The sequence below is a fragment of the Megascapheus bottae genome, chromosome 6, assembly GCF_031878675.1.
Source record: "Megascapheus bottae isolate mThoBot1 chromosome 6, mThoBot2.hap1, whole genome shotgun sequence".
NCBI classification, from domain to species: Eukaryota; Metazoa; Chordata; class Mammalia; order Rodentia; family Geomyidae; genus Megascapheus; species Megascapheus bottae.
The window spans coordinates 75,229,553-75,246,180 of NC_143514.1; the positions used below are offsets into that span (position 1 = coordinate 75,229,553).

At 56.4% G+C, this 16,628-nt stretch overlaps 1 protein-coding gene across 1 annotated transcript; it reads right to left on the minus strand.

The window, feature by feature from the left end:
- Nucleotides 1-1,355: 1,355 nt before the first annotated feature.
- Efhd2 (EF-hand domain family member D2) lies at nucleotides 1,356-16,072 on the minus strand. The gene is made up of 4 exons (XM_090335765.1): nucleotides 15,689-16,072; nucleotides 4,699-4,846; nucleotides 3,438-3,572; nucleotides 1,356-2,662 (listed from the first exon to the last, which is right to left on the minus strand). The coding sequence occupies exons 1-4, from the start codon at nucleotides 15,997-15,999 to the stop codon at nucleotides 2,531-2,533; spliced, it is 726 nt and encodes a 241-aa protein (XP_090191891.1). The 5' UTR covers nucleotides 16,000-16,072; the 3' UTR covers nucleotides 1,356-2,530.
- Nucleotides 16,073-16,628: the final 556 nt, after the last annotated feature.

Consider the following 16,628-nt stretch of genomic DNA (forward strand, 5'->3'; position numbering starts at 1 on the left):
GGGCTTGAACTCAGGCCCTGTGCACTGTTCTTGGGCGTTCTCAAAGCTAGAGCTCTACTGTTTGGGCCACAGCACCACTTCCGGCTTTTTCTATGGATGTGGTACAGAGGAATGGAGCCTAGGTCTTCAAGCATGCTAGGCGAGCACTCTACCACTAGGCCAAACTCCTGGCCCTTCAAGCCAGTCTTGGCCACCAGGTTTTAGCTCTCTTTGCAGCCCAGTCTAGCTTTGAATATGAGATCCTCCGGCGAGGACTACCGTGGTACACTACAGCCCTGTGCCACAGGGAGGGCAGCTGCATTCAGTTACCCTGCTGTCCTGTGAGACTTCAGACTTTTAGGCCTCCTAGGTTTTCTGATTTTTAATTAATTTAATTAATTCATTATTTTTGTGGTGCTGGGGATAGAGGTCTGGACCCTATGTCTGCTAGAACGGATGCCCTGCCATTTAAGCCATGACCTGGCCCTTCTTTGTCAGTTGTGGGGCTTGAACTCTGGTCTGGGCCCTGTCCCTGAGCTCTCCAGCTCAAGGTTACCCTACCCCTGAGCCACAGCGCCTCCTCCAGTTTTCTAGTGGGTAATTGGAGATAAGAGTCTCAAGGACTTCAGTGGCTGGGCTGGCTTTGAACCACGATCCTCAGATCTCAGCTTCCTGATTAGCTAGGATTACAGGTGTGTGCCACCGCGCCTGGTGACCTGGCGCTAGTTGACTTAATGAAGAGGGTCTCACTTTTTGGGGACTGCGATCCTTGTCAGGCATCTGGCATGGCTGGGAAGACAATTGTGCCCCTTACTGAGTCTGAGCTTATTGGCCGAGTTAGATCTTTTGCCAGGGCTGGCCTTGAACTTGGATCCTCCCAATCTTAGCCTCCCCAGAAATTAAGATTACAGGCAGGAGCCACCACATCTAGCTCAGACCTCCCAGTCAGTTCTTTTTTTTTTTGCTTGTCCTGGGCTTGAGCTCAGGGCCTGAGCACTGTCCTTGGACTTTCTCAAGGCTAGAGCTCTACCACTTGAGCCTCAGCACCACTTCCGGCTTTTTCTAAGTATGTGGTACCGAGGAATCGAACCTGGGTCTTCGTGCATGAGAGGCAAGCACTCTACCACTAGGCCAAACTCCCGGCCCCCTCCCAGTCAGTTCTTATTTGCAACACAAAAATAAAAAATAGCACACCCCCTTCGAGGACTGATTGGAGGACCAAGTGAGTAAGTGCTCAGATGAATATCTCGTGGTACCATGTGGGCATCAAAGGCCAATTTCCCCCTTAGGAAGTGTGCCCCTCCTGCCAGGCTTCAGGCATGGATGCCCCGTTCCTGTCCCCATGAAGTGTCAAGAACCACACGCACATAAGAATATACAATTTTATCTTATTTTAGTTAAAAAAAATAATCGTACCACCAAATGAAGAAGTAGCTTTTTCTTAGGGGGATGGGGAAGGGGTGATGAGAAGGGAGGAAAGAAAGAAAATGCAAAAAAGCCCAAAGAAAATCTTATATTCATCTGTATAAACACATCCACTAAGGCCAATGCAATGGAGCCGAACGAAAGGCTGTGGCGCAGGGCTCAGCCCCTCCCACTCTGTCAGCTTCTACGCCAAAAAAATAAAACCTCTGCTGATCACGGCAGTGGCGTGTGGGGGGGGGGGGCTTTCGAGGGGCAGCGTAGTAAAATAAAGAGTTATCCAATTCCCAAAGCAGGGACACAGCACACACACACACACACACACACACACACACACACACACAGAAAGTTGCATAACTCTGGCCCATGACCGTTCACTTGTGGGGAGGGAGGTGTCACAGCTTCACAACACAGCAAGGGCAAAACATACACACGAGAGCGAGCACAGCGGGCCACCCCCATTAGGTGACACAGGGCACAAGGTCCCCGTGCTTCCTAGAAGAGTGGGCAGGACACAGCACAGAAGGGGGCCGGGTGTGAACAGACTCCATGTCAAAGCACTTCCCAGACACACGGGGTGGGGGAGGCCGGGCAGAGAGCTGGGTTCTTCTCTCGCACCCTGCCCTCCCCAGCCGCTGCCCAGCCAGGACCCCAGGGCCGCCCAGCAGAGTGGGCCCGTGAGGTAGATTGGCACAGCAGCCCCCCCCCGCACCTGGCAGAGGTGCTCCCATTCCATCTGAGAGGGGGTCCCGGGGACCCCATCTCCCATCAGTCCCTTAGGTCCTGCTCTCTGGTGGCACCCCGAATCCCCATCTCCAGGGCAGGGTGGCTGGCTGGTTAAGGGCAGGTGAGGGGCTGGAGGGAGGGGTCTGAACACACAGGACAGGAGGAGTGGAGAGCCAAGAGGTGGACTGGGGCGGGTGGCAGGGGTGGCAGCAGGGCCTGCGCTGGTGGCTGAGGTGGCTGCGGAGGGGCAGCGAGGGCCCCGGCCACTCACGAGGCCCCTCGAAAAGCTCCCGATCACGCACGATTGAGGATTTTAGTAGCGGTCCCGTCAGACAGGAGGCCAGAACTCCAGCTCAGCCTCAGGCCTGCCCATGGCGGCGGGGCAGGGTGGGGCATGGCCTCCCTACTTGAAGGTGGACTGCAGCTCCCGGAAGGCTGCCTTCCTCTGCTTCAGCTCCTCCGCCTGCTTCTTCCGCTCCTCCTGCTCTGCCTTGATCTCCTCCTCGAAGCGGCTGGACACATTGATGGCCTGCACCTGGCCCGTGGGGACCAAGGGTCAGGCCTGCAGGGGTCTCCACTCTGCCCACCATGGATGTTTACCTGGGGTCCCCTCTGGCCCCGTCTTTAGCTTTGTCTGACTACACACACAGCTCTGGCTCCCACCAGGTCAGGCTGGTGGTGGAATGCACATTTACCTTTCTGAGCCTCAGTTTCTCCCCTGAGAACCTGTGCCTGATAATCCTGACCTCACAGGTTCACAGATGGGATTAAAAGACAAAATTTGAAGCGGGGCACTGGTAGCTCATGCCTGTTCCTAGCTATTCAGGAGGCTGAGACTGGAGGACTGTGGTCTGAGGCTAGCCAGAGCAGAAAGCCTGCGAGACACTATTTTCAATTAACTAGCAAAAAGCCAAGCAGGAGGCATGGCTCAAATAGAAGAGTGCCAGCCCAGCAGGCAAGCTGAATGAGAGAACAAAGCCCTGAGTTTGAACTCCAGGACTGCCAATGACACCAAGAGCAGCAAATCCCACAAAGCATAGCAAAACAATTCGTATTTGGTGCAGAGTGGGGCCTAGGTTCTACGGTGCTTTCTGCATCTCATCCACCAGTGAAGCCTAGAAAGTTCCAGAGAGAGGTGGGGGAGGCCTGAGGAAGCCACAAGCCCAGACTTGCACCTCCCTCTGCACATGGGGGAAGGGGAGGGGCCAGGTTGTGCTGCTCTGCTCTCTCCTCCAGGGCTTCCACCCTTCAGAAAGGCAAGGTGCTAACCCTCCAGCTAAGCCAGGCCAGGGCCCAGGCAAGCTCCTCACCTTGGCTTCAAAGAAGTTCTTGGCTCCCTTGACTCCCTCGGTGGAGACGTCGATTTCGGAGAGGCGGGCCAGCACGTGCAGCCCGCTGTCCTCCTGCAGCTCCCCGGCCGCCGCCTTGCGGAAGATCAGGAGGAACTGCAACGGGACGGGCAGGGGGTCAGTCACAGGTCACACCGGCCTGGCCTCAGGCCTGCCCTGGAGAGAGGGAGGCCTGCTTACCCCAGGGCCAGGAGCCAGAGGCTGGGCAGGTGCCCCAGGGTGCCCCTCCCCCTCTGGGCCTGGCCTTGCCCCTCTGCATGATGGGAAGTTGAGCCCCTCATCGTCTGTCTGTCAGGGTCTTGCATGGACGCCATCCTGCCTCTCTAGCACACCTGGCATCATCTGGCTCCAAACAATGTTTTTGTGCCGGTACTGAGCCTTGAATTCGGGGCTTGGTGTTTTTGCTCAAGACTGGTGCTCTACCACCTGAGCCACATCTCTACTTACATATTTTTTTTTGGCTTGTTTCATTAGAGATGAGTCATAGGGACTTTCCTGCCTAGGCTGGCTTGGAACCACTTTCCAGAGAGCTCAGCCTTCTGAGCACCAGTGTTCTGCAATAGCTTCAACCTTTTTTTTTTGGTGGGTCATGGGGCTTGAACTCTGGGCTTGGGCACTGTCTCCAGGCTCTTCAGCTCAAGGCTACTGCTCTACCCTTGAGCCACAGCACCACTTCCAGTTTTCCAGTGGTTAATTGCAGATAAAAGTCTCACTGTCTTTAGTGCCCAGGCTGGCTTTGAACTTTGATCTTAAATCTCACCCTCCCGAGTTGCTAGGGTTACAGGCGTGAGCCACCCACTGGGAGGGGTCTGCACACCCATCCTGAGGAGTGAGGAAGACTCAGAGACAGTGGAAGACTTGCCTGAAGTCTCAGTGCCGGAAGGATCTGAACCTACGTTTGGACTCTGGTTCATCCTCCTGGCTTATGCCTCCCTCCCCACCTGTCTCTCGGCATTCTGCTGGTTCTCCCAAGCTCAGGGGGTGTTTAAGAACCCACCCCCTGTGCCACGGGTCCAGCGCCACCACTGCCAGCCAGGCTCTATGAAGAACAGGCTGACCCAAACCCCAGTGTTGTGCTGGCACCCTCTCTGTGGTCCCCCTGAAGCACAGGGTCTTCCTCTGTATCTGCAGGGGTTGTGCAGGTCAGGTGTACAGATGTCACTCAATGTATGCTCATTACTTGGCACAGGAGGAGGCCCTCAAGGCCTGGGGCAGGGCTCACCTCCCGGAAGCTGAGCTTGCTGTCAAAGTCCTCGTCCACCTCTTTGATCATGTTCTTCAGGCCCAGGTGGGTCTGCGGGGCCCCAAGTTTCTCCATCATCAGCTTCAGTTCCATGAGGTCAATGAAGCCATCCCGCCCGGCGTCATACCTGCAATCACAGATTCTTAAGGACACCCCGGCACACCTCCGATCTGGAGGAGTGAGGCCGGCCTGCCCCAGCCTCTGCGGATGGACCTGCACCTTCCCTGGCCTTTGAGCCTTCGGCCATGCTGAGAAACATCTAACACAGAATGGAGACCCCAAGCCCCCCACATGACCTTTCTTTTGGTGAGGGGGAGGACTGAGCAGCCTGGTTCTTCCTCCAAGGACACGGATAAGGAGCCTACTCTGTACCCAGCTGCTCTTCTCCACCACAAGGTCCCTTATTCTCCTCCTGGAGGGGTAACAGAGCCCAAAGGCGGTTCCAAGCCGTCCCCAGCCTGGGTGATGGGTGAGGTTGGAGTGGACTCAGCATTACGAGGCTAAGCAAACACCTGCCAGCCCTCTTCCCAGGACAGCTGGAGGCGGGGCGGGGAGCTTTTCAGTGCCTAACAAAGCCCTGTGTGGCAGCCGCCTCCAGCTGGCAGGGAAGGGCCGAGTTCCAGAGTGTGAGGGGATGGGGGGATCGGGGATGGTCCTCTATGAACACACTCCATTCCTACTTCACCTGTGGACTCTTGGGGTTCCTTTGCCCTTCCCGGTTTATATGAGCTCTGCACCACTGTGGATAGCTAGCAGCAGTCATTCCTCAAGCCTGTCTAGAGACCAGGATCTTGTCTTACATCAGAGCCACAGAGAGGTTGCGTTACTGGCCAAAGGTCACACAGCAGACAGGAAGTTGCTGGGCTTCTACCCTGGTTTCCGTGATAAGCGGTCCTGGTGCTCTGGGTTGGCCTGGGGCGCCTTCCTATCACAGATAGTGTGGAGCAGACTGGGTGCAAGGGGTTATAAATAGTTCACACACAAGTGAGTCAGTGGTTGGGGTGATGAACAGAGGAAGGATGGGGCTCAGGGCCTGTGGGGAACGCAGGGGCTCAGAGACTTTCTCCCTCTTGGGGCAACAGGGCTGTGTGCTGCAGATAGAAGAGCCGGCCTGGGGCAGGGGTGTGGCCAGGCACAGGAGGCGGGGCCTGCAGGGGCGGGGGAGGAGAGGGGTGGAGCCTGCTGAGGGCCCATTTTGCCCCTCAGAAATCCAGCCTTTCACTTTCTGACCTTGGGCTTCCATGAAGGTCAGTGAATGACGGTGTTAGGGTTTTGGGATCCCCATCAAAGCAGTGGCTGTGTGTGTGTGTGTTGGCTCTGGAGTTTGAATTCAGGGCTTGGGCGCTGTCGGGTAAGCTTTTTTCAATGGAGCTTTAGCACTTAAGCCACAGCTCCACTCCAGCTGTTTGGTGGTTAACTGGAGGTAAGAGGCTCTAGGAGTTGTCTAAGGGCTGATTTCCAATCGGGATCCTCAGATCCCAGCCTCTGGGGAAGACAGGATTACAGGCTCGAGTCACCAGTGCCCTGCAGCACAGTGGTTTGTGTGGAGGTGTGTGTCCTCCTGGGCTGTCTCTGTCTCTCTTCCGGTGTTGGTATCAGGTCAGGACAGCTGCTACAGCCCACAGCTGTCCCCACCACCAAGACCACCCAGCCCTGAGGCGGCAGGTGCCACTATGGGTGGAGCCGCCACAGGACTGGGCTCACACATTCCCAGCACCCAGCAGAGAGGCATCAGAGTTTCCACACAGCAGCCACCACCACTTTAGTGAGATTTAGTCAGGTTGGAGGAAGTGGAGACTGTACAGCAAAGAGCACTGGCCAAGAACACGGAGGGCCAGCACTGCCCCCAGCCCTGCGAGCCCCCCACACAAGCGTGTGAATTTCTCCCAAAGCCATGAAAGCGTAGTGTCCGAACTTGGACGGAAATCTGGGCTCCTGATTCTCAGGCGCTGCCAGCTCCTAGGCACTGGCTGGGCTGCGGCTTAAACGACTGTCTTTTTCAATCAAAGACGAATCAATTACCAAGGCCGCATTCAGGCAGGCTCCCGCCCCAGAGGGCTAATGCAGGGGCTGGCCACAGTGCCAAGCCACGAGAGGCCAAGGTGAGGCCATGCAGGCTGGGGAGAAGCCAGGTGGGGGGAGGGGAGGTGGCTGTTCTGAGTCACTGACACCTCCCCCCCTCGATTTACCATCTCAAATGGTCCTTTGACTTTGTTAGGACAAGGGTTAAAAGTGGGTCTTAGAGCAGAGCCTTGTCTCCCTCCACTAAGCCCCCAGCACCATGCTACTCATAGTCACAATGGGCCAGTCACCTCAGGGCACCAAGGCTCACACCTGTCATCCCAGCTACTCACTCAGGGGGCTGAGATCTGAGGATCCTGATTCCAAGCCAGTCCAGGCAGATAAATGGGAGAGGCTCAGATCTCCAATTAACAGGGGGAGGGGGGAGAGAAAGAAAAGCGGAAAGGGAGGTGTTGCTCAAGTGGTAGAGCACTAGCCTTGAGCAAAAGAGCTAAGCAAGAGCTAGAGACTCTGAGTTGGTTGGGTGTGGTGGCTCACAACTGTAATCCCAGCTGCTCAGGAGGCTGAGATCTGAGGATCACAGTTCAAAGTCAGCCCGGGCACTAAAAAAGTCCGTCAGACTCTTCTCCAATTAATGACCAGAAAACCCGGAAGCAGCATTGGGCTCAAGGAGCAGGGCAGTAGCCTTAAGCTGAAGAGCTCAGGGACAGGGCCCAAGCCCAGAGTTCAAGTCCCATGACTGACAGAGAAACTCGAGTTCAGGCATCAGTACCAGCACATGGTACGCCCGTGCACACAATTACCAGTCATTGTTGCCAGCGCTGCCTGTCTTTAGGACTATTAAAGAAAATGTGAGCCGGGCGTGGTGGCTCACACCTGTCATCCTAGCTACTCAGGAGGCTGAGGTCTGCGGGTCGGGTTCAAAGCCAGCCCGGGCACAAAGTCTGTGAGATTCTAATCTCCAATGAACCGCCAGAAAACTGGAAATGGTGCTGTGGCTCCAGGGGTAGGGCGATAGCCTTGAGCTGAAGAGCTCAGGGACTGCACCCAGGCCCAGAGTTCAAGTCCCATGACTGACAAAAAAAGAAAGAAAATGTGATTCTGAATACAAAATAGCTAGCGTGTAGTAGGTGCCCAACCGGCTGATTTCAGCACAACAATGGCAGGTACTGGGTGAACTCTTTGTGATATTAGGGATGGTAAAGACCAGCTGGCCTCCTCCCAGGGCTCCAGTCTGTCTGGTGGACAGGGTGGACAAAGTGACCTGGGGGCCCCCCGTCCTCCTCCCCAATAGGGCCTCATTCAAGCACCCAGCAATGTGGAGGATGGAATGACAGAGTGTGTCCCCCTCTGGCTGGCAGAGGGAAGTGACAGGGGAGGCAACAAGGGGCTGCCAGGAGAGAAGGAAGATCTTGGGTGGCTGGAGACAAATGTGTTCCTGGAACAGAGGCGGTGAGCTGCTCAGAGGTCAGATCACATGACCCCCCTCCCAGCCTGACTATGTGTTTCCTATTACAGAGGGAGAGACTGGGGCCCAGAGAGGGCAGTGAGCTGCCCAGGGCCGCACAGCAGGTGGGTTTTGTGATTCTCCCTAATCCCAGAGGGTGCCCCGTTCTCAATCTTACACAGCCCCTGGGGCTGGGCTGAGAGCACTACCTGGAAAGGCCAATGGCACCCAGGAGCCTGGCATGAATCCTGGGAGCTCAGCAGTTCTCTCGGCACCGGGCCTGGCAGGGAGCCCACATTCCTGTGTGCTCTCCCTGAATGGTTCTCACCAGGGACAGCTAAGCAGCTGCTGCCCCTATATAGGCGACAAACACCCTTCATCCCCCATCACAAGTGGCACACCGGCTGCCACCCAGGCAGACCCCATCCTCTAGGCTGACCCAGCTGCCTGTTCCCCCAGATTTGACAAGTGGAAGTCATGGGGGCAGGCAGCGGCTGGTTCCAGTGGCGTGCAGTACTGGCACCTGGTTGAGCATCTCAGCTCGCCCCCTTTCACACGATTACCAGACAAGTTACTCTTTGCTGAGCAGTTACTGTGTCCCAGGCACTATGCCAAGTGTCTGAAGAACTCCATGAAGCAGACAGGCAGACCAGGAGGCTGAGGCTTGGAGAGGAAGAGCATTGTCCAAGGTCAAGGGTGACAAGAGTGCAGCTGGGGCCCCCTCCCAGGCCTCATCAAAAGCAAACTCCTACAAACTGGGTGTAATCCTCGCTACTCAGGAGGCTGAGATCTGAGGGTTGAGGTTCAAAGCCAGCCTGGACAGGAAAGCTCATGCGACTCTTATCTCCAATAAACTATTCAGAAAGACCAAAAGTGGTGCTGTGGCTCAAGGGAAGAGTGCTAGCCTTGAGCACAGAGGCTGAGAGTGTACCCAGGCCCTGAGCTTAAGCCCCAGAACTGGCTATAAAAAAAGCAATACTTGAGATGTCCTGTGCGCCTCCTAGACAGGAGGTCTGTGCTTCCCTCAGGTGGTTTCCCACCCTCGCTGTGCTGTGCTGTGAGAGGACGGAATGATCTCAGTGCTCCTCCTAACCCAGGACTCTTGGGGGTATGGGGCCCCAGGAAGACAGACGTGGGGAAGGACACTGTTTATGGGCTCAGGAGACACCAGGCCCACCTGGCTTTCGACTCAGTACTGAGTTGTTATCATTAATATCTACCTTTAGGATTATCAGAACAAGTGCTGGACTGGTGGAGTGGCTCAAGTGGTAAAGTACCAGCCATAAGCAAGAAAGCCATAAGAGAGCTTGAGGCCCCAAGTTCAAACCATGGCGTGTGCGCACCACACACACACACACACACACACACACACAGTACCTTTGTTTGCTGGGCACTGATGGCTCAGTACCTACTTAAGAGGCTGAGATCTGAGGATTAAGGTTTGAAACCAGTCCAGGCAGGTAAATCTGAGACATTTATCTCCAATTAACGAGCATCCTCCCACCGCCCTCCAAAAAAGATGGACTGGAAGCTTGGCTCAAGTGGCAGAGAGCCAGCTATGAGTAAAAAGTGGAATAGAGTACAAGGGCCTAAGTTAAAGCCTTGGTATTGGCACAAACAAACAAACAAACAAACAAAAGTCTCTTAACCCAGTGATAATGACAGCACATCTCCCACTGGTCCTCTCCCACGCTGTCCTGAGAAATGGGAAGGCAGGTCGCGTGTGGCAGCAAAGTTCTGGATGACAGTACCTGGCTAGCTGCCCTGCCAGGAAGGATGCAGAGCCCAGTGATGACTCCTCTGCTTGGCACTTCTGTCCCCTCCCCACCATGCCCCACGCATGGGGAAGGCCCTAGCTGGACCTTGATCTCAACTTGACCTCGATCTGTTGCCATGTGTCTGGGGGTGGGGAGGGAAAAGCAGTGGGGAATGCTCTTGTCTCCCCTACAACTCCCCAGAAGCCTCTGGCTGGCAGCAATTTCCCTGGAGGCTCACCCTACTGTGGCGTCTGGAGCCGGCCTCCTGCTGGCTCCCCATGGCTGCCTCTGTGACTCCCTCCCAGCCTGCTCAGAATAATCACTCCAGTTAGGAGACTGATTATAAAGTGTTTCTTGAGTGCCTAATAAAAACCCAGTGTTTATTAATTATGCAGTCCAGACTCCATTCATCTAGTGACTCCTGAGCTGCGTCAGCTGAGGTCACCTGCCCAAAGTCATGCTGTGGCAAGTAACAAGGGGAGATGTGGGCATGCACACCTGGGCAGCCTGTTGAAATGCAGATTCTGATGTGCCAGCTCCAGGGTGGGGCCTGAGCCACTGACTGGCTTCTCTAGCGCTTAGTCCATTCATTGGAGAGACCATGGACCTGGAGTCTGACACACCCTGGCTAGGACCTGGGTTCAAGTCCTGCTTTCTGCCCTTCCCACGCTGTGAAAGAGAAGGCTGCTGGGCAGGGAGGGGGGACCAGCCCACACAGGCTACAAAATGTCTCTACCTCACTACCCTTTCCAGGACGGACCCTGACTGGCACCAAGGTCCAGAGGCCTGGATTCTTCCAGCTGAAGGCAGGCCCATGTCTTGGCCCCAGGAATAAGGAAGAAGAGAAGGAGAGAAGGTATGTAGGACCAGGATAACCAAGAGGAACCGAAAGTCCTGGGAAGAGAGGTGACTCAGAGGCAGAGGGGAAGTGGGAGGAATAGATAGGAAGGCCCAGGGTCCAGGGCCAGGCCCCAGACAGCTGCAGGCCTAACCCCGGCCTCTACAGATTGCTTTCCTGTGGGGCTCTGAGCAGCCTTTCACACCCCACACCGAAGCAAGAGTCCCCTGGGCCTTCTGGCTCTAACCATGCCCCAGCACCCGCTATAACTGGACAAGTGACCCAGTCTTTTCCAGCCTCAGTTTCACTATCTGTACTGCTGTGCCCATTAAGCTTGAACCTGAGTAATGTGGCCATGTTCCTCTGGGAGTAGCTGGACCTCAGGGTTCTATTTAAGAAGAACAGAGTGGAGGTGGGGGTGGCTGTGGGGGACAGGTGGGCTCGTTAGAGACCTGACCACACCACAGTTCTGAGATTTAGCCTCTCAGCGGCAGGAATGTGTGTGTGTGAGGGTGGGGGGAGTACTGGGGCTTGAACTCAGGGTCTCAAGCTGTCCCTTAGCCTTATCACTCAAGACTGACACTCCACCACTTGAGCTACAGCTCCTCTTCCTGTGTTTTGCTACTTAATGGGAGATAAGTGTCTCAGGATTTTTATGTCTGGGCTGGTTTTGAACCAGAACTGCGCCTTGTGAGTAGTTAGGATTACAGGCATGAGCAGTGTCTGGTGTCTGGCCCAGGAGTGCTGTTTACAAATCTCTGAACTTGCTCAGATCTGCATTGTAGACATGATCACATGAACAGACATGTTTTTCAAGACCTTCACCCGCAGGCCAGCACTGATGGGCTTCAATCCTCAGTACTTCACACAACTAATACATAACTTCAAGGAAACTGAGGCTCCGAAGTATCTGGACAGAATCCTGGTCCAAAAAGACCCAGCAAGGTGGGTACAGAAAGGTGATGAAGTTCCAGTTTTGTGTCACTCCAAGCTGTTGTTTGCTTGTCCTTTTTTTTTTTTTTTCTGCCACCTGCCTTCAGTGTAATTAAGTGATAATGAATGTTCCTCTGTTTTTGTTATTTATCAACGCCATATGTAGCTGTCAATCAGAGCGGCTGCTAGAGCCAGGCTGGGTCCATCAGTCCAGCCCCAAAGCAAAGGATTGTGGCCAGCCTGGAAGTCCTTCCTGGGTAAGTACAGGCTGGTGTGTGCTACCTCAGGTCAGCCCCAAGGACCTTCGCTAGGACACTACATTTGGAAATGTGAAATGATGGCCACAGTAACTTAGTAAGTACTGATCACCTTGCTCCAGGATGAGGAAGGTGGCTCAGGAAGGCTGAAGTAACCCAGTGCTGGTAACTCACCCCTGTGATCCTAGCTTCTCAGGAGGCTGAGATCTGAAGATGGCGGTTCCTGGGCAGGAGAGTCTGAGAAATGTTAATCTCCACTAACTATCAGGAAGCCTCAGGGGAAGCTATGGGGGTAAGTGGCAGGGTGCGAGTCTTCAGGGAAGTCAAAGTGACTTTCCCAGGCACATGCCTGGGATTTGAACCCAGTACTGCCCATTTCAAAGTCTTAACCACTGAGGAGGAGAGGAGAGGAGTGGAGAGGAGAGGAGAGGAGAGGAGAGGAGGGGGCAGGGAAGGGGAGAGAGGAGAGGGCAGGGAAGGGAAGGGCAGCCTCAGGAGCTTGAGAAGAAAAGCACTGGCCAAAAGACAAGAAACGCCTGACTGCTTGACGCAAGGGGTCAGGAGTTGAGGTGGGGAGGAGGATGGAGCAAGGGCCCTAAGGCCCAGCAGGACAAGAACTAGGGCACCTTCCTCGGATTCCACAGCAGGCTCATGGTGACATGGCTTCTGTCTTTCCAGCAAGTCTTGGCTTTCAGAGCCTGCCTTGTGTCCCACCTGGGCTGGGAAAGTCCAGGGAATCCCTTGGAATCCAGGCGTCCCTGGGAAATCTGGGGCTGCTCTATGATTCCTAGCCCTGGAAAAGCTGGAAGGAGAAGACAGGGGGATTAGAGGTAACAGATGCCCTGAGGCCACACTGGGGCGGAGGTGTTGGAGAGAGGCAATGCTTCTTTGTGTTGGACCAGAATACCATATCACCAGGCATCCCTACTCTACTACTGAGGCTCTGGTTTGGCTGCTGAAACCTCCCTGAGGTCCTGAGCGAGTCCTCAGTTTCCTTCTCTGTAAAATGGGCAGACAGACAAGTGTCTTTCCATGGAGGAAATGCAGAGATTTTCCCCCGGCAAATCCACACTTCATGGATGGACCAGAGCCTCTGGAAGGCAATTCTGATACCCACTGGGGCTTAAGATTCCTCAGAAATAAGAGATCCACAGCATAAGGGGGTGGGGTTTTTGCATCTCACCACACATAGCTGTCTCTGTGGAGACAGAGGCTGGGAGATGGCAAGCAAGGTAAGGAGGAAAGCCCAGCTTCCTACGCTCAGTATCCCAGGAGGAGCCAACTCCAGGCCTTCTGCCTGTCTGCCTGCCCGTGTCTCCTGCTCTGGACTCTGCTGTGGATCCCCAGGGAGGAGGCAAGCTCTCCTCTACCCCTGGCTTTGAGCAAGGCCCTGGCTGCAATCCCCAGGCCCTGCTGGGGTCCAGGAGGCTACAGCCCACTGGCACAGTGGCAGTGAAACAGGGCTTTGTGCTCCAAGAGAGCTGGTTGTTGGCCATCCACAGTCGGGACTCAGCTGGGCAGGGCCTGATAGGCACAGTGAAGCCTTGTTTCCTTGAATACAAAATCAGCCTGCTTTCCATCCTGGCCAGGGCCCCTAGCGGGTGGCACTTCCTTCCATACAAGTCCTGTTTCCTGGCTCCTTCCTGTTCCCTCAGCTCTCCTAACACCCAAGGAAGCAGCATTGGTGCCAAGAGGTGGCATGTGGGGTTCAGCAAACCCTGTCTCCAGCAAAGTACCCTTCATCAAACCGAACCTTAAAACAGCCTGTACAGAAAGCAAGTATGCTTTGTAAACACAGCTTAAGACGGCTTCTTCCCATGACTACCCTCACACACCAAACTGCAGCTTCCCAAACATGCTCATTTGGGGTATGTGGACCGCCCCCCCAAACAGCTCCATCTTTTCGGGGGGGGGGGGTTAGGGATACCATGGAAGCCCAGGAGAAGGGAAGAGCATGGGTTTTGGAGACTAAGGCCTGAGTTTGAATTTGGTTGTCTGAATCTGCATTCATGCTTGGTAAGTTGTTTACATCTGTGCCCTGACTCTACCTGCATAAAGTACTGAAGTAGGTGCTGGTTAGAGGGTGGGTGAGTTCCTCTGGCCAGGGTCTAAGGACTAAGGAATCTCAGTCTTGTTTGAATGGCCACTGGCCTCCCCCTGGGCAACTCGACAGGAAGTCACAGCCAGAAGCCATCCCAGACCTCAAGGGCATTTAGTGTTGGTTCTGGAATGTGGGGATATATTGCTCTCTAGCCTGGTTGGAAACTACAAGAACACCCTCCAGGACCCTGAGTCAGATGTGGGCTCTTTAGCCCTGGAACTTCCCCACACCCAGGTTTAGGAGGAGGGGAATCAAAGAGAAAAGTCTGGGGCATCCAGCCACATAAAACTAGGAACCTCTTCCCCTGTGTCAGGGCCAAATGCAGAAGTATTTGCCTATGCAGGGAGAGCAAGATGTGGGAAGAACTTTCTCAAGGCGGGGACTTGTGAAACACCCCTTGCTGGGCTTCCTGCGTGGTGTCTGGGCTGTCAGTTGTGTGTGGCTGGTAGTGATACTCTTCACTCTACTCCCCACCACCTTTGGGCTGCCTGTTTAGGGTGGACTGGACCTCCATCTGCTTCTCCATGCAAAACACAAGCTCTACATGGTTCTACCTTGGTCTGGATGCATCCAGCCTGTACTGAGGGGCTGTCCCCTCTTTAAGAGCCACTAACAACAGGCAACAAGGGGAGAGGGTCTCCAAGAGACTGTCACCCCCACCAACCTGGGCGCCCATGTGGCTGAGGGGAGAAGGGGCTGCTCATGTCAAGGATAGACCTAAGGCGAACTGGAATCTTTTTTTCTCCTGTTCCTTCCTAGAGATAAGAAGTTTTGCTTTGTGGGTGTGTGTGTGTGTGGCAGGGTGGAGCCCATCTAAACAGGCGAGGACACTGCCCAGGGAACCATAAAGACCTGCAGCAGGGGCCCCTTATCTGTCTGGAGTATGTGGGGCCACAAGTGATCCTTTACAGGGGGGGAAGGCTCATAGCCTGGAACACAGACTGCTAGAAAGCAGGAGCCAGGGACTGCATTGCTGTTCAGTGCAGTGGGCCAGGAGGGCAAGAAAAGGAGGGGGGCAGTTAGGGAGAGGACTACAGTCCAGAGAGGGTGAAATATGGGGAGATTCTGTGTCTAGAGAGTGGGGGGATAGCACCTTCAGGGCTCCTTCCTAGAAAGACCACTTGAGGGCCAAAGATTAGGGAGCTGGCTGATGGTGTGTGTGGGGGGGGGGGGGAGACTGGGTTTTTGTTTGTTTGTTTCGCCCACAGTTTGCTAGTAAGTGCTAAATAAAATAAACTGTGTATATTGGGGGGGGGGTCTCCTGATGGGAACCCAGGTTGTGAGGGGTCTAAGATCAGCAGAGGAAGTAGGAGGACCCAATGGAAAGGCATGGGTGCAGGCTCTGGGGGTGACTGGCCGGCGAGTGCTGGGTGGGGGTGGGGAACGGGAGGCCGGGGTGGCCTTGCCTCGGGGTGTGGGGCGCGGGGAGGTGGCAGAGCGGCGCTCACAGGGCGAGGGGGGTCTGAGCAGGGACCCGGCGCGGACACCCGTGGGCGGCGGCGGCGGCGGCGGGGCGCGCGGGCCCACGTGGGGGTCGTGGCGTCCCGGGGGTGGGCAGCCTGGCCGTGGGGAGGGGCCGGGCCGGGGGTCCCGGGCCGGGGTGGGGGCACTCACTGCTTGAACATCTTCTCCATGTCCTTGATCTGCTTCCTGGAGAACTCCTTGAACTCGGTGTAGGGGTTGAAGACGCGGCGGCTGGGCGACTGCGGCTCGCCGATGCCCTGGTTGAGGTCGGCGCGGCGCAGCAGCTTGGCGCTCAGCTCCCCGTCCGCGCCGCCCCGCGCCTCGGCCCCGTCGGCCGCGTCGGCCGCCTCAGCCGCCTCGGCCGCGTCGGCCGCGTCAGCCGCCTCGGTCGCGTCGCCCTCGGCCCCGTCCTCCATCTGCAGCCGCCGGTTCAGCTTGCTGGCCAACTCGTCCGTGGCCATGGTGGCCGCGCGGCGCTCGCTCGGCTCGGCCCGGCCTCCCGCGCGCCCGCCCGCCCGCCGGCCCCGCTCTTCCTCTTCCTGACACGCCCCGGCGGAGGCCCCGCCCCGGGGCGGGGCTCGGGGAGATCACGCCCCCGGCCACGCCCGCTCTCCTCGCCCCCCGCGCGGGGCCGGGCGCGCCCCGTCCCGCCCGCTCTCCCTCCGCATCCCTGCTGAGCGCCGAGGAGGGGCCTGCATTTTGGGGTGTGGGGAAGGGGCCTTGGGGAGGGGAGACCCTTTTCTCCGGGACCTCCCCAGCGCGGGGAGTCACCATCCCGCGTCCTGACACCCCGGCGGTTGCCATGGAGACGGCCGGTGGAGGAAGCCCCGGCCAGGTGGAGGCCGGGGTCTGAGGAAGGGGGACCCCGCTGGGGTGGCTTGGCCTGTTCGGGGGTGCGGTGAAGGGGGCGGGCTCCACGTGAGGAGCGGCGGAAGGGGTGCCCTGCCCCCCACCTCGGGCAGGCCTGGAGGCCACTCAGCGGGAGAGCTGCGGGCCTGGGGCTCTGGACCCTGTCACTTCGACGGGGCCCCACGAAAGAGATGCCCCCCAGGGGCTGGTGGATTTCTCCCTGGGGTCTGCAGAGCTGTGG